This window comes from Hypomesus nipponensis, chromosome 16 (genome assembly GCF_054491055.1).
Source record: "Hypomesus nipponensis isolate SF chromosome 16, ASM5449105v1, whole genome shotgun sequence".
Taxonomy (NCBI): domain Eukaryota; kingdom Metazoa; phylum Chordata; class Actinopteri; order Osmeriformes; family Osmeridae; genus Hypomesus; species Hypomesus nipponensis.
The window spans coordinates 3699376-3712500 of record NC_140376.1 but is presented as its reverse complement, the minus strand read 5'-3'; the positions used below and the strand labels follow the sequence as shown (position 1 = coordinate 3712500).

Here is a 13125-nt window from a genome sequence, read left to right as displayed (position 1 = left end):
GTCTCTCTCCCTCTCCCTGTCTCTCTCCCTCTCCCTGTCTCTCTCCCTCTCCCTGTCTCTCTCCCTCTTCCTGTCTCTCTCCCTCTCCCTGTGTCTGTCCCTCTCCCTGTCTCTCTCCCTCTCCCTGTCTCTCTCCCTCTCCCTGTCTTTGTCCCTGTCTCTCTCCCTCTCCCTGTCTCTCTCCCTCTCCCTGTCTCTCTCCCTCTCCCTGTCTTTGTCCCTGTCTCTCTCCCTCTCCCTGTCTCTCTCCCTCTCCCTGTCTCTCTCCCTCTCCCTGTCCCTCTCCCTGTCTCTCTCCCTCTCCCTGTCTCTCTCCCTCTCCCTGTCTTTGTCCCTGTCTCTCTCCCTCTCCCTGTCTCTCTCCCTCTCCCTGTCTCTCTCCCTCTCCCTGTCTCTCTCCCTCTCCCTGTCCCTCTCCCTGTCTCTCTCCCTGTGTCTGTCCCTCTCCCTGTCTCTCTCCCTCTCCCTGTCTCTCTCCCTCTCCCTGTCTTTGTCCCTGTCTCTCTCCCTCTCCCTGTCTCTCTCCCTCTCCCTGTCTCTCTCCCTCTCCCTGTCTTTGTCCCTGTCTCTCTCCCTCTCCCTGTCTTTGTCCCTGTCCCTGTCTCTCTCCCTCTCCCTGTCTCTCTCCCTCTCCCTGTCTTTGTCCCTGTCTCTCTCCCTCTCCCTGTCTCTCTCCCTCTCCCTGTCTTTGTCCCTGTCCCTGTCTCTCTCCCTCTCCCTGTCTCCCTCCCTCTCCCTCTATCTCTCCCTCTCCCTGTGTCTGTCCCTCTCCCTGTCTCTCTCCCTCTCCCTGTCTCTCTCCCTCTCCCTGTCTTTGTCCCTGTCTCTCTCCCTCTCCCTGTCTCTCTCCCTCTCCCTGTCTCTCTCCCTCTCCCTGTCTTTGTCCCTGTCTCTCTCCCTCTCCCTGTCTTTGTCCCTGTCCCTGTCTCTCTCCCTCTCCCTGTCTCTCTCCCTCTCCCTGTCTTTGTCCCTGTCTCTCTCCCTCTCCCTGTCTCTCTCCCTCTCCCTGTCTTTGTCCCTGTCCCTGTCTCTCTCCCTCTCCCTGTCTCTCTCCCTCTCCCTGTCTCTCTCCCTCTCCCTCTATCTATCTCCCTGTCCAGTGGCCTATAGTGAAACCAGTAGGCTGATATTGGCCTAATGCCGCCAGGACAAAGACAGCATTGTTGACGACCCAACAGCAGACATGGGAATCAACTGAGTGTTCCACTCACAACAACCTCCTCCAAGCCCCTCCCACCTCCCCCAAGCCCCTCCCACCTCCCACCCCTGCCCCAACCCAATCCCCCCTCCGTCGACACACTGTTTTACAATGAATATTTTGGCATGAAGCATATCTTTGTGTGTGTGTGAGACCGTTGAGTTGGGCCCCCGAGTGAACAGAGTGTCCTGAGCCACTGTAAACCTTCTATTCTACTCTGTACTTTTTTTTTTCCCCCACCACAAAAAGGACAAACACAAATCCCTGTTCCACCTCCCTCTTCCCTCCCTCCATCCAGTATTCCACTGAACTGAGCAGATTATAATAATACCAGTCAGGATGACCGATGGTGCTGTCAAAACTCCCCTCTCCCGGAGGACCCTGGTAGCTCACCAGTATGGCGTGTGCTTGGGTTCGAATCCTACATGTCCTCCCCTCTCTTTCTCCAGCTCAATTCCCAAAGTATTTATATACATACAGATATGTTTTTTTTTTTATACGAACACACTCAGATACCGCGGTCGTGTAACATTGCGCTCACCAACTCGACCACATCGCCGCAGAGCGTAAACGCAGAGGAGGAGGACGATGTTTCATAGAGGTTGCAACATGGGGTGTGTGTGTGTGAGCGCATCAGCGCTGTACAGCAGACAGGAGCCAGTATGGTTAGCTGCTATGTGATTTGACCTGTTCTGACATCACACTTCAGAAGGACCGGTCGTCAATGACGGGTGTTAACCAGAGAGAGTCACTGAGAAACATAAACACACACAAATGTACACACACACACACACACACACTGTCCCCTAACACTACTTATTTATTTCATGTCATTATCGTTTCTTGTGAAATAACGTCAGGGTATAGTGACATCATGGCAGTTTCCCAGTGGGCTGCTCAGTAGGTGGTGCAAGAGTGACCAGCTCCATTCACTCCATAGGCCGGTCACCTGAGGAATGCAGTGTCATTCACAGATGGGACACCCTGCACATTCCAGTCCCGCTTCCTCCTCACCCCCCCCCCCCACCCCAACCCACCCCACCCTCCCGATGCCACCCAAGCCAGGGAAACCCTGCAGGGGGACAATGGCCCTTAGCCTACACTCAGCTGGGGCCCGTCAAGTGGCCCATGGGACCAGTGATTGAGCAATACATCACATGTGACATTCCTCTAAATCAGGGCTGGACCCCTTGCCAATAAGCTGACCCCTACGTGCACACACACAAACACACACGTGTATGTTCGCAGAAATACACACACAGATATGTGTTCACAGAAACATTAGTGGCCCCCTGTTCTGTGAACCCGTAGCTGTTTGGCAGCAGCAGCAGTAGCTGGCTGGGGATATGCTCAATGAAATGCCAAAGTTGGAGGCCAGAGAGGCAGCTAGAGGCTGGGCTGGAGGCCAGAGAGGCTGGCTAGGAGGCCAGAGAGGCAGCTAGAGGCTGGGCTGGAGGCCAGAGAGGCTGGCTAGGAGGCCTCAGAGGCTGGGTTGGAGGCCCAGGGAGGCAGCTAGAGGCTGGGGCAGCTAAAGCCTCCACTGCCCTGGGAACAATACACCCACATAGCTGCTGCTCACATTCCATAGCCCATGAATAGGCTACACTGGAGGGAGGGAGGGAGGGAGGGAGGGAGGGAGGGAGGGAGGGAGGGAGGGAGGGAGGGAGGGAGGGAGGGAGGGAGGGAGGGAGGGAGGGAGGGAGGGAGGGAGGGAGGGAGGGAGGGAGGGAGGGAGGGAGGGAGGGAGGGAGGGAGGGAGGGAGGGAGGGAGGGAGGGAGGGAGGGAGGGAGGGAGGGAGGGAGGGGAGCAGAGCTGGACAGGGGGGCAGTCAATCAGTGAATGTGTATATGTTGGAGTGTGTGCACGTGTGCGTGTTCAGACACTTCTCCACAGTAAGAGCACGGCCTTTAACTGGCTACCACCCAGGGCAGGAAAAAAACCTCAATAAAAGGGCCACACATTTACCGTCCACAGGACCGGCAGGCTTACCGGAAGCCACGATCCTCAGGCCCAAACGTAAACACGCACTCATCCGTGGTGGACATGATGAAACACCCAAGAGAGAAAGAGAGAGAGAGAGAAACAGAGAGAGACAGAGAGAGACAGAGAGAGACAGAGAGAGACAGAGAGAAACAGAGAGAGACAGAGAGAGACAGAGAGAGACAGAGAGAGACAGACAGAGAGACAGAGAGAGACAGAGAGAGACAGACAGAGAGACAGAGAGAAACAGAGAGAGACAGAGAGAGACAGATAGAGAGAGAGCCGGCCTGGGCCTCGCTCCACTCCCTTCACATCTCTGTTTAAGGATAAACAGTCTCTCCTTTGAAAACAACAAACTCTGTCTCCAGGCCTGCCATATCAAGTAGGCCCCACAGTGGAGAGGAGGGCATTCAGGATCCCAGATCCCGGGTGTCAGCGTTCCCACATGGCCCTTTTGAAGTGGCGAGGAATGCAGATGCTTTTCTGGATAATTAGGCTGATTTAGTCTACCTCACTGCTGTCAAGGCCCCTTCAACAACATCACAGTTCTCTGAGGCCTCGTCCCTCGGAGGTATTCAAAACAGGGAACAATGAGGACAGCAAAGCCCCAGCTTTTGAGCGAGACTCGATGTGGTTGATTTCATGGGTATGAAGATAAGAGATGGTCTGAATGTACTCACTCACAGATGTGCAGACAGACCGAGTCAGACAGAAAGACAGACAGAGTCAGGCAAGCAGGCAGACAGACAAAGTCAGACAGGCAGGCAGAAAGGCAGGTAGGCAGGCAGGCAGGCAGGCAGGCCCTAACACAAAGCAAAGAGAGGCTGTGTGCAGTGCCCCCCCTCCCCCTCCGCACGGCCCTTTGAAGTGGCGTGGCCCTGTTTATTGTTTTCGCTTCGTGAAACCCCGCAGAGCCCCTTTAGCCATTTCCAACTCCAAACAACAGGAAATGACCAGTTCCATATCCTGTAGACGGCACCATCTCTCTGAGCTGCTTATTGAAGATGGGGGGGGGGGGGGGACTGTGGAAAATACCACCGTGCCACTATCCACAGCCATCTCATCCCCTGGACAGATGTCCACTGCTGGCTCCATCCACACGTCGTCACTGGGAAACGGTGACACATACACTAAGGGGAACACACGCCACTTGTTATGCAGCATGGATGAGCCAAAGATAATACACTGCATGTGCTGGGACGGAAGGAGAGAGGACACAGGAGGAGAAACTGCATGGAGGAGAGAGAGAGAGAGAGAGAGAGAGAGAGAGAGACAGAGACAGAGACAGAGAGAGAGAGAGAGAGAGAGAGAGAGAGAGAGAGAGAGAGAGAGAGAGAAAGAGAGACAGAGACAGAGACAGAGACAGAGACAGAGAGACAGAGAGACAGAGAGACAGAGAGACAGAGAGACAGAGACAGAGACAGAGAGAGACTATTGTAACCACCATAGGCAGACCTGTGTCCTCTGACAGGACAGGGTACCTAAAGCTGCTGAGGGGGGAAGGCCTGTCAGACTAAACAACGCAGCCTCTTCCAAGACCTCCACTGTAGAGGCTCCCTCCTAGTCAGCTGGAACACACTCACAGGAGCACAAAGGCTTTTGTGTGTGTGTGTGTGTGTGTGTGTGTGTGTGTGTGTGTGTGTGTGTGTGTGTGTGTGTGGATAAGAAGCAGATCACAGGAGTATGTCTCTCCCCGCTCTCCTCTGCTGACAGGTTACAGCTGCCTTCCCGTAAGAAACCCTGGGTCAAGGTCAGTATCAACACACACACACACACACACACACATTCTGTGTCTAACAGGGGAACTTTGAGCTACTTCGCTTCAGAAGTCTGAACTAATCGTTGGCGACCATCGCCGACTCCATGTAATTCAATTACATCATTTAAATATAGAACACCATATCCAGAAATAGAATCTTTTCAAAGTTAAGAGTAAATTCTCCACAAGTCAAAGGGGATCATTGTGTGTCGGCGTGGAAACGATGCCATGACAGTCACAGAGACAAGAAGTCTCATCACAGACACTCAGAAGTACAGACAGACACATACACACACACACGCTACACCAAGGAGCTTTTGTCCTTTCGGGTGGCCAGAGAAAGTCACACCTACACACACACACACACACCTACACACACACCTACACGCATACACACACACACTTATTGGCAGGCAGTGTGTGTGTCCAGCCCATGGCCCATAAATAACAGTGTTTCTATGGATTGGGTGTGTGTGTGTGTGTATGGGGTCTGGATGAGGGGCGCCAAAGGGGCACGCACAGGGTGGCACCTCAGCTGTTGTACTGGGAGACAGCAGACGGCCGCAGGCTGGGCAGTAGAGCACAGAGAGCTAAGAAGAGGGTACAGGCTGGGCAGTAGAGCTCAGAGAGCTAAGAGACAGTACAGGCTGGGCAGTAGAGCACAGAGAGCTACAAAGACGGTACAGGCTGGGTAGTAGAGCACAGAGAGCTAAGAAGAGGGTACAGGCTGGGCAGTAGAGCACAGAGAGCTAAAAAGACGGTACAGGCTGGGCAGTAGAGCACAGAGAGCTAAGAAGAGGGTACAGGCTGGGCAGTAGAGCACAGAGAGCTAAGAAGAGGGTACAGGCTGGGAAGTAGAGCACAGAGAGCTAAGAAGAGGGTACAGGCTGGGCAGTAGAGCACAAAGAGCTAAGAAGATGGTACAGGCTGGGCAGTAGAGCACAGAGAGCTAAGAAGAGGGTACAGGCTGGGCAATAGAGCACAGAGAGCTAAGAGACGGTACAGGCACACACACACACACACCTGCCTTAATGGTTTCATTTCTGCCCACATGACCCTGGCTCTGCCTGTAGTTAGATTGCTTTTATACAGTTTCTGTCTGCCTGTCACGCAACCCGCCGGAGCAATATGGTTCTGCAGTCCTGTAACTCTGAAGAGCAAGTAACTCTGCAGCCCTGACTATCTGCAGCTTGTCCCACGACTGGCATTATAAAGGTGCTTCTGTTCGGACTCCTTTCTCTCCGAGAAGAGCGTCTCGTTCTCCCAGTAAAAACACAGACAGGAAGCTGTTCCTAATCAGCCCCGGGCCTCTTTAGGACCCTGCAGGGCTGGCTGCAGCATGTGCCCGTTTAGAAAACCGAGGCACAAGACCCTCGTCTGTCTGTGGGTCTGTGTTCCTTCAGACTCAAAACGATCACGATAACGGCTCTAAGATGGCCGACAGATGGTCCACAGAAAAAGCTGCCAGAAATCCCAATCTCGAACAGGAACACACATCCAAGCGTTCCGGGTAGAGCTGGTATGGATCCCCAGGCTGGGGAAGTCGTCTGAGGACACAGAACGCTGACTGGATAAGGGCAGAGCACCTTGACTCAAGGCCCCTCAACCCAGGAGGAGAATCCAGCTCTCCAGACACACGCCCTGGCATGCTGGCTTGGAGACAGCCTTGTGCAGCATGCTAGACATACAGCCTCTCTCTTACACACGCACACTAGTTACACACACTCACGCACACACACAAGACACACACACATTCCCAGGCAATCAGACATGCATGTGGACACACAAACACACACAGAAGTCTCAGTGACTTTCTATGGAGCAATGGAACCATCTCTTATTACCGAATGAGGGGGATGGGGGAGCTGGGGGGGGGGAGGAGGGGGGAGGAATGAAGGCTCAGATGGGTCTGGACACGTCTCCAGGGGGAGGAATGGGTGAACTGGGGGAAGGAGCTTGGAGCAGACTGGTCCCCCCCCCCCCATTGCTTGCTGACCTCTTCCCTTCAGTGGGAACTGCAGGAAATGTATCTAGTCATCGTGATGCAAGAGGCTAATCATACATTCAAACGAGTGGGTGCATTTATGAAAGTGTGCGTGTGGGAGGATATAACAATAATTGTTTGAATCAGTCTTCTGGGAAGACGCACGTGCTCGTACACACACACACACGCTTGTCCAAATTACAAAAGAAATCTCGAACTATAGTACGAGTTCTAACACCCCCTATATGACTGAATGGCTTCAGGGACTGGATGGGGGTGCAGGCCAGATTAATTGCAGGGTGCGGTGAGTGCAGGATCTCCCAGCTCTGCTGGTGGTGACAGAACACAGAGGACCCCCCCCCCCACCCCCCCCTCTTCCCCCTAGGGGACAGGAGACAGGGGGAGCCATGCCTGCCCCTCCCCCGCGCTTGGGGGGAGGTGGGAAGGAGGAGGACAGGATGGAGAAGGAGGAACCTTCCATAGAACCCTTGGTTACGGGCATTCCCAGACATCCTCTCGTTTGCGGTCGTCCACCAACTCCGTCTCCTCTTTCCTCCCTCCCGGTCTGTCGGCTTCTTCTCTCACCACACTGTCTACCTGTCTCTCTCTCTCTTTCTGCCTGTCTCACCACACTGTCTACCTGTCTCTCTCTCTCTTTCTGCCCCTCTCACCACACTGTCTACCTGTCTCTCTCTCTCTTTCTGCCCGTCTCACCACACTGTCTACCTGTCTCTCTCTCTCTTTCTGCCCGTCTCACCACACTGTCTACCTGTCTCTCTCTCTCTTCTGCCCCTCTCACCACACTGTCTACCTGTCTCTCTCTCTCTCTGCTCCTCTCACCACACTGTCTACCTGTCTCTCTCTCTCTCTCTCTCTCTCTGCTCCTCTCACCATACTGTCTACCTGTCTCTCTCTCTCTCTCTTTCTGCCCCTCTCACCACACTGTCTCTCTCTCTCTTTCTGCCCCTCTCACCACACTGTCTACCCGTCTCTCTCTCTCTCTCTTTCTGCCCCTCTCACCACACTGTCTACCCGTCTCTCTCTCTCTCTCTTTCTGCCTCTCTCACCACACTGTCTACCTGTCTCTCTCTCTCTCTCTCTCTCTCTCTCTCTCTTTCTAGCCCCTCTCACCTCACCATATTGTTTCACCTGAGTAGGATTAAATACTGTTTCATTGCGTGTGTGTGTTGGCTCGTGCCCTAGGCTGCCGTTTTCTCACACCTTCTATAATTACTGCCCCCTGAAAACACTCCACAGAGCTGACCCCATCCCCCCCCCCCCCCCATACACACACACACAAGCTTTTCAGTGCTACTTCAATCTCCCTCTCTCTCACTAGTATCTCCGTATCGGCCACACACACACACACACACACACAGACCCAGTCAGTCAGGTGAGCAGGGTGACCCTAGGGCAGGGAAGAATGGGAGTAATCACCCCTGCTCACTTAGGGTGAGGACTCTAAAACACACATTAGCATTGAGACTGGCTGGTCACACCTTCAGCAGCAAAGATGGACAGATACAACGTCCCCACTGATAAGCTAATCACATCCTTATCTACAGTAGATGTACCGGAACACAGGCTACTGAGAAGGGTGTGTGTGTGTGTGAGAGTGAAAGAGAGAGAGAAAGAAAGAAAGAAAGAGAGAGCGAGAGAGCGAGAAAGAGACAGAGCAAGACAGAGAAAGAGAGAAAGGAAGAGCAACAAGAGAGCGATAAGAGACAGGGAGACCGTGGCTGTTCCTAATCTGCTCACACAGTAGATACTTCAGATTTAGACACTTCTATACACCTGGGTCCTGAGCAGAGACCAGGTGGAAGTTGAGAGGTCATTGACACCACGCACAGCAGTATCTCCTATCTCCTCCTGAACCCCCTGCTGCTTCTCTGTGCGTGAAAGGAGATTATCTCCACCTGGTCAGAGGCCAGACGGCTTGGCTGCACTGCCGGATCCTCAGACCAGGAAACAAAACACTAACACTTTCTCTACTTGGGCTGCTATTGCACAATGGTCGAGAAGTGATGGGATATCATGTAGCCTAGACCAAACTGACAAGGCCATCTACAGAATAATCCTGGCAGGTGCTCATTCTTTGTCAGTCTTTAGTGATGCCAATTAAATAATTCCCATAAAGGGATTAACCTAGATATAAACAATAGCCTAGAGCGCTTCAAACTATGTGGTTTGTGTTTGTCAAGTTTCGAAAATAAAAAATAAAAGTCTTCCTGTTTAACAGGCAGGGATAGCGGCAAGCCTTGCAGCTCAAACACACATGTGTTAGGATACACCGCGTTAGGTACTGGATTCGACCCGTCAGTAAGGGTGGGCGAGTGTGGGGGTTTTAGCTGACAGACAGAAAGAAAAAAAAACAGGGAACGGCCGCTGTGCACAGGGGCGCTCGTTCACGACTGATCCTCATCTATTGTTCTTAAGGCTCACACTCAAGTTACATACACAGAGGCCGTCTATCACGTCATTATTTGACCTTTACATGCGTCTGATTAGGGCCCCGCAACGTAATGGCACAAGTCCAAATTGTATTTTTTATAAATTAGTTGAAGAACTCCATGGAGCACTTGAAAGTAAGCGTCACGGGGATGTCAAAGGTCAGCAGAATGAAATGTAGACTTACTTTAGAAAATACTTTTGTCCGTTGGAAGTGTAGGCCATCTCCCATCCAGGAGGCAGGGGTAGCTCCTCGGCCACATCGAAAGATTGGTGTCGGATGTGCGCATGATGTACTGGACTTGGAGTTGGGTTGGCTCCCGTTCCAAGTTGGAGGGACGCGGGCGAGGAATGTGACCGTACGTGCTGCACAGTCAGCCGGGGCGGATGACTCCCAGAATCAGTACTTGACTGTCGGGAGTGAGATCCAGAGTCGGGTTCCTTGAAAAAAGACTCCGGTAAAAGTTTTTTCCTCCATGAACTCGGTTTGGGGTTCATAACCGAATTAAAAAGCGCCTCGAGATCTGTATCCAGATCTTGCGCGACATGGATAACTTGTTGTCCAGGCATTGGCTGCAGTGGGTTATTGCTCATTTTTGATTGACGAAAAAATTTGCAAAACGATACAAATGTATTGAAATCGGAACTGTATAATGCGACGACAGAAAGCTGTCCGGTGAATCTATATGCACCTCGGTGTAGACCTTTACTTTAACTTTCATAAACACTCTCGGTGGACAAAATGTTTTCTCACCTCTCAGTCGTTTGTTACGCAAAAACAACTCTCGAAAAGTTAGAGAGAACACTTAAAAGTGCCCCCTACATGAGAATGGCTACTTATAACTTTCTGTTGTGTTTTGACGGCGAAATTCCTTCAGTTTCTTTGCTGCCCGGACTCCGCTCCCGTCCCAAAGTTTGTAAACTCCACTTTCCTACGACGACGCCTGTGTCTGTGTCAGCAGGCTCTCATGCATAATTCATAAGCACGGCGCTCGAGGGGTTTAACACACTTTTGTGATTACAAAACAACACCTTAAACAGACTGAAACCACCATGGACACTAAATCTACAATTGTGCTAAAGAAAGAAATCAGACGACTTAAAATAACCCAGACTAAGTCCTACTGTAACAAGTTCCTGATTCAAATGAATTGTCGAAGTTTGAAAGAAGAAAATCACAGCTGTTGCACACTGCCCCGTAAGGACATAATTGGGACAGGCACAGACCTCAGATGGAACAGCACACAGTTCATAGATGGTTTACATCCTAAACCTGCTGGACAAGCTAACTATTATGTGTTTTAAGAAGTCAAAAATAACAGGGTCATCCTTATCATACAAACACCAACACATAAGCTTAGGAATGTTTAATCTGATACAGCCTGTTGCCTGAAGGCCCTCCCATTAGCCTTGCCTACAGGACGGTATAGCAGATTTGACTGTTGATAAAAGCAATAATGTGGGGCCTATTCTATGCCTAATATTCATGAATGAATTCAATAGAGCCATGAATAAGCTATACATACAAATAAATAATAAATATAGCTGCAAGCAGCGATGCGGGTTCCTCATCAAAATGGCAAAATATTATAAAATGTACGTTGTAGAAGGTCAAGAGTTGGACAACAAGATAGCAAAAATGATTGCCACCAACAACAGGCTGAATGTAGATTTGAACTCAAGAGCATGTGGTTACAAGTCAGCCTCTCTATCCCTTCTGCTACATATCAACTGTTCAGTCTGTGAATAGAAAAGACAGGCTATTAGCTTTGGTCAGCTTTGGGACTAAGTTTAAGCAGCTGTAATTCAGTCATCTTTTGACAAATCAAGGTGAAATTGCACATGGTACTTCACAAGGATTTCATCTGGAAGCCTATAAGGTTTGAAAAATCATCAGTCAAAAGGAAATGTGCATTATCGACACATAAACACTGTGGACATTAAATTCCTCCATAATGTCTTGTATTTAATTAGCTAAATATTGCTTTGAAAGACATGTATCCTACACATCTACCACAAATGTAGGTTTTCTACACAAATTATGCAAGAAATCCAATGTCTTGTCTAGATGAAGCAGGATCTTATCTACGAAGCACAAGTTTAAAAACGTCTGGCTCTCCTGGTGTAGTAACCAGAGGAAGCCTCGTTAAAAAGAAATCAAATGAAGCCTGTTTGGCCACCCTTGCCCCTTCATACCATCAGTGGTAGAATGAAAGCATGGACATTTATAATAGACAGCTGTCCCTTGAAATGGCCAGAGCTAAGATTTGGCACGTGCCACCATGTAAGACAATCCCCTTTGATGGGGTGGTTCTTCATCCTCAACAATGCACTGACCAGCCGCATATTCCGCCTGTTACCCACCCTATGACGTACAGTGTTTGAACCCAGACTTCCTGTGTAGCACAGACATGCTTTGGCCACTAAGCTGAAGCCAAGGTTATTCACAATTAAGTCTCTTGTGAACCCAGACTTTATTATGCAAATCCTTTTTTTTCTAAGTCTACCCTAGCTCTATTCATCACAACTAGAAAAGTGAGTCATACAAGTCGGTGAGTCGGTTATGGCATTGTCAAGTCTTTAGCCTGTTTTTAATTCAGTTCAACCTGTTGGACTGAGAGCCCAGCAGTCCTGGCACACTGAACAGGACTGTTCCTGGTGGAGCAACGCAGTAAAGAGTTAACGTGACACACGAGATATATCACATCAAGCTTCCTGGTGAGAAATATCTATAATACTTTTTCAGGGGGAGGATTGGGATAAATACTCATACACACATCAATAGCCTTTAAGATGACTCTGCTTTTCTACACTCACAGGCACAACACAAAGCCTGTCACTGAGGTAGGCCTTCTGAGGTTTTCCTGCATCTGTCCATGAGAACAGTTGACTTTGGCAAAAGTTCAGCTGACGTCTGAAACCAAGCCTCTCTCCCACTCCCCCAAGCCTGAGAAAACCACCTGTTACTGAATCCCCCCCCAAAGCTGCTGACCTCTTACTCCTTCACCCCCCCCCCCCTTCCTCCTCCACCACCACCACCACCCACACACAGCACACTCTCACAGCATCTACGCCTGGGAAAGAGAGTCCTAATGGATTTCACCAGAACTCACTTAAGTGAAATCTGATTGAATTGAGACTGTCTTGTGGCTGCAGCTGACAGTTAAAAGATATGTGCTTGTGAGAGCCTTGTCCCACTGTGTGTCAAGTCCAATATGATAAATTCCACCCTGCATTAACATTTTATAGGAATTTGGCTTAACAAGATAAACGTCTTCTGCATATTAACAAGACATGACACTGACAGTGAGCAATATGTTATACCACTGTTCCAACCAAAATTATCCATGAATTGTATTTTACTATTGATCTATATATATATATATAATTGCTCCTCCCAAGGTTTCTTCCATTTTTTCTCCCGTTGGGAGTTTTTCCTTGTCTTCCTTGAGGGTTTAGGTTGGTTGAGGGGAGGTTCTAGGGGGGTATGTGAAGCCCTCTGTGACATGCTTGAGTGTAAAAAGGGCTATACAAATAAATTTGATTTGATATATTTAGCCTTCAGATGTGAAGGCAGGTGGTACCAGGAAGTGGTGTCACTTTAGGAAATGATGCACAGGAAACACCTGTGTCATATCCTGTGGTGGTGAGGGGGACCTCACAACAGCAGGACAGTTACCGGAGGGAACTCTGACCTTCTAGAAGGCTCCTGGTCTGAGGGAGTCCCTAGGGAAGGTGAATGACACAGGTCTCAT

The 13125-nt window shown here is 50.3% G+C and overlaps 1 protein-coding gene across 3 annotated transcripts in view; it reads right to left on the bottom strand.

Annotated features, from left to right (window-relative positions):
* Positions 1-10531, bottom strand: part of wwtr1 (WW domain containing transcription regulator 1) — a 26050-nt gene extending 15519 nt beyond the window's left edge. For 2 of the 3 annotated variants that reach the window (XM_084676095.1, XM_084676096.1), the window contains exon 1: positions 9558-10531. In XM_084676095.1, coding sequence (XP_084532221.1) covers positions 9558-9964 — 407 coding nt within the window. In that variant the 5' untranslated portion in view covers positions 9965-10531. The remainder of the gene's footprint in view (positions 1-9557) is intronic. The other variant, XM_084676097.1, reaches the window with a different exon arrangement.
* Positions 10532-13125: the final 2594 nt, after the last annotated feature.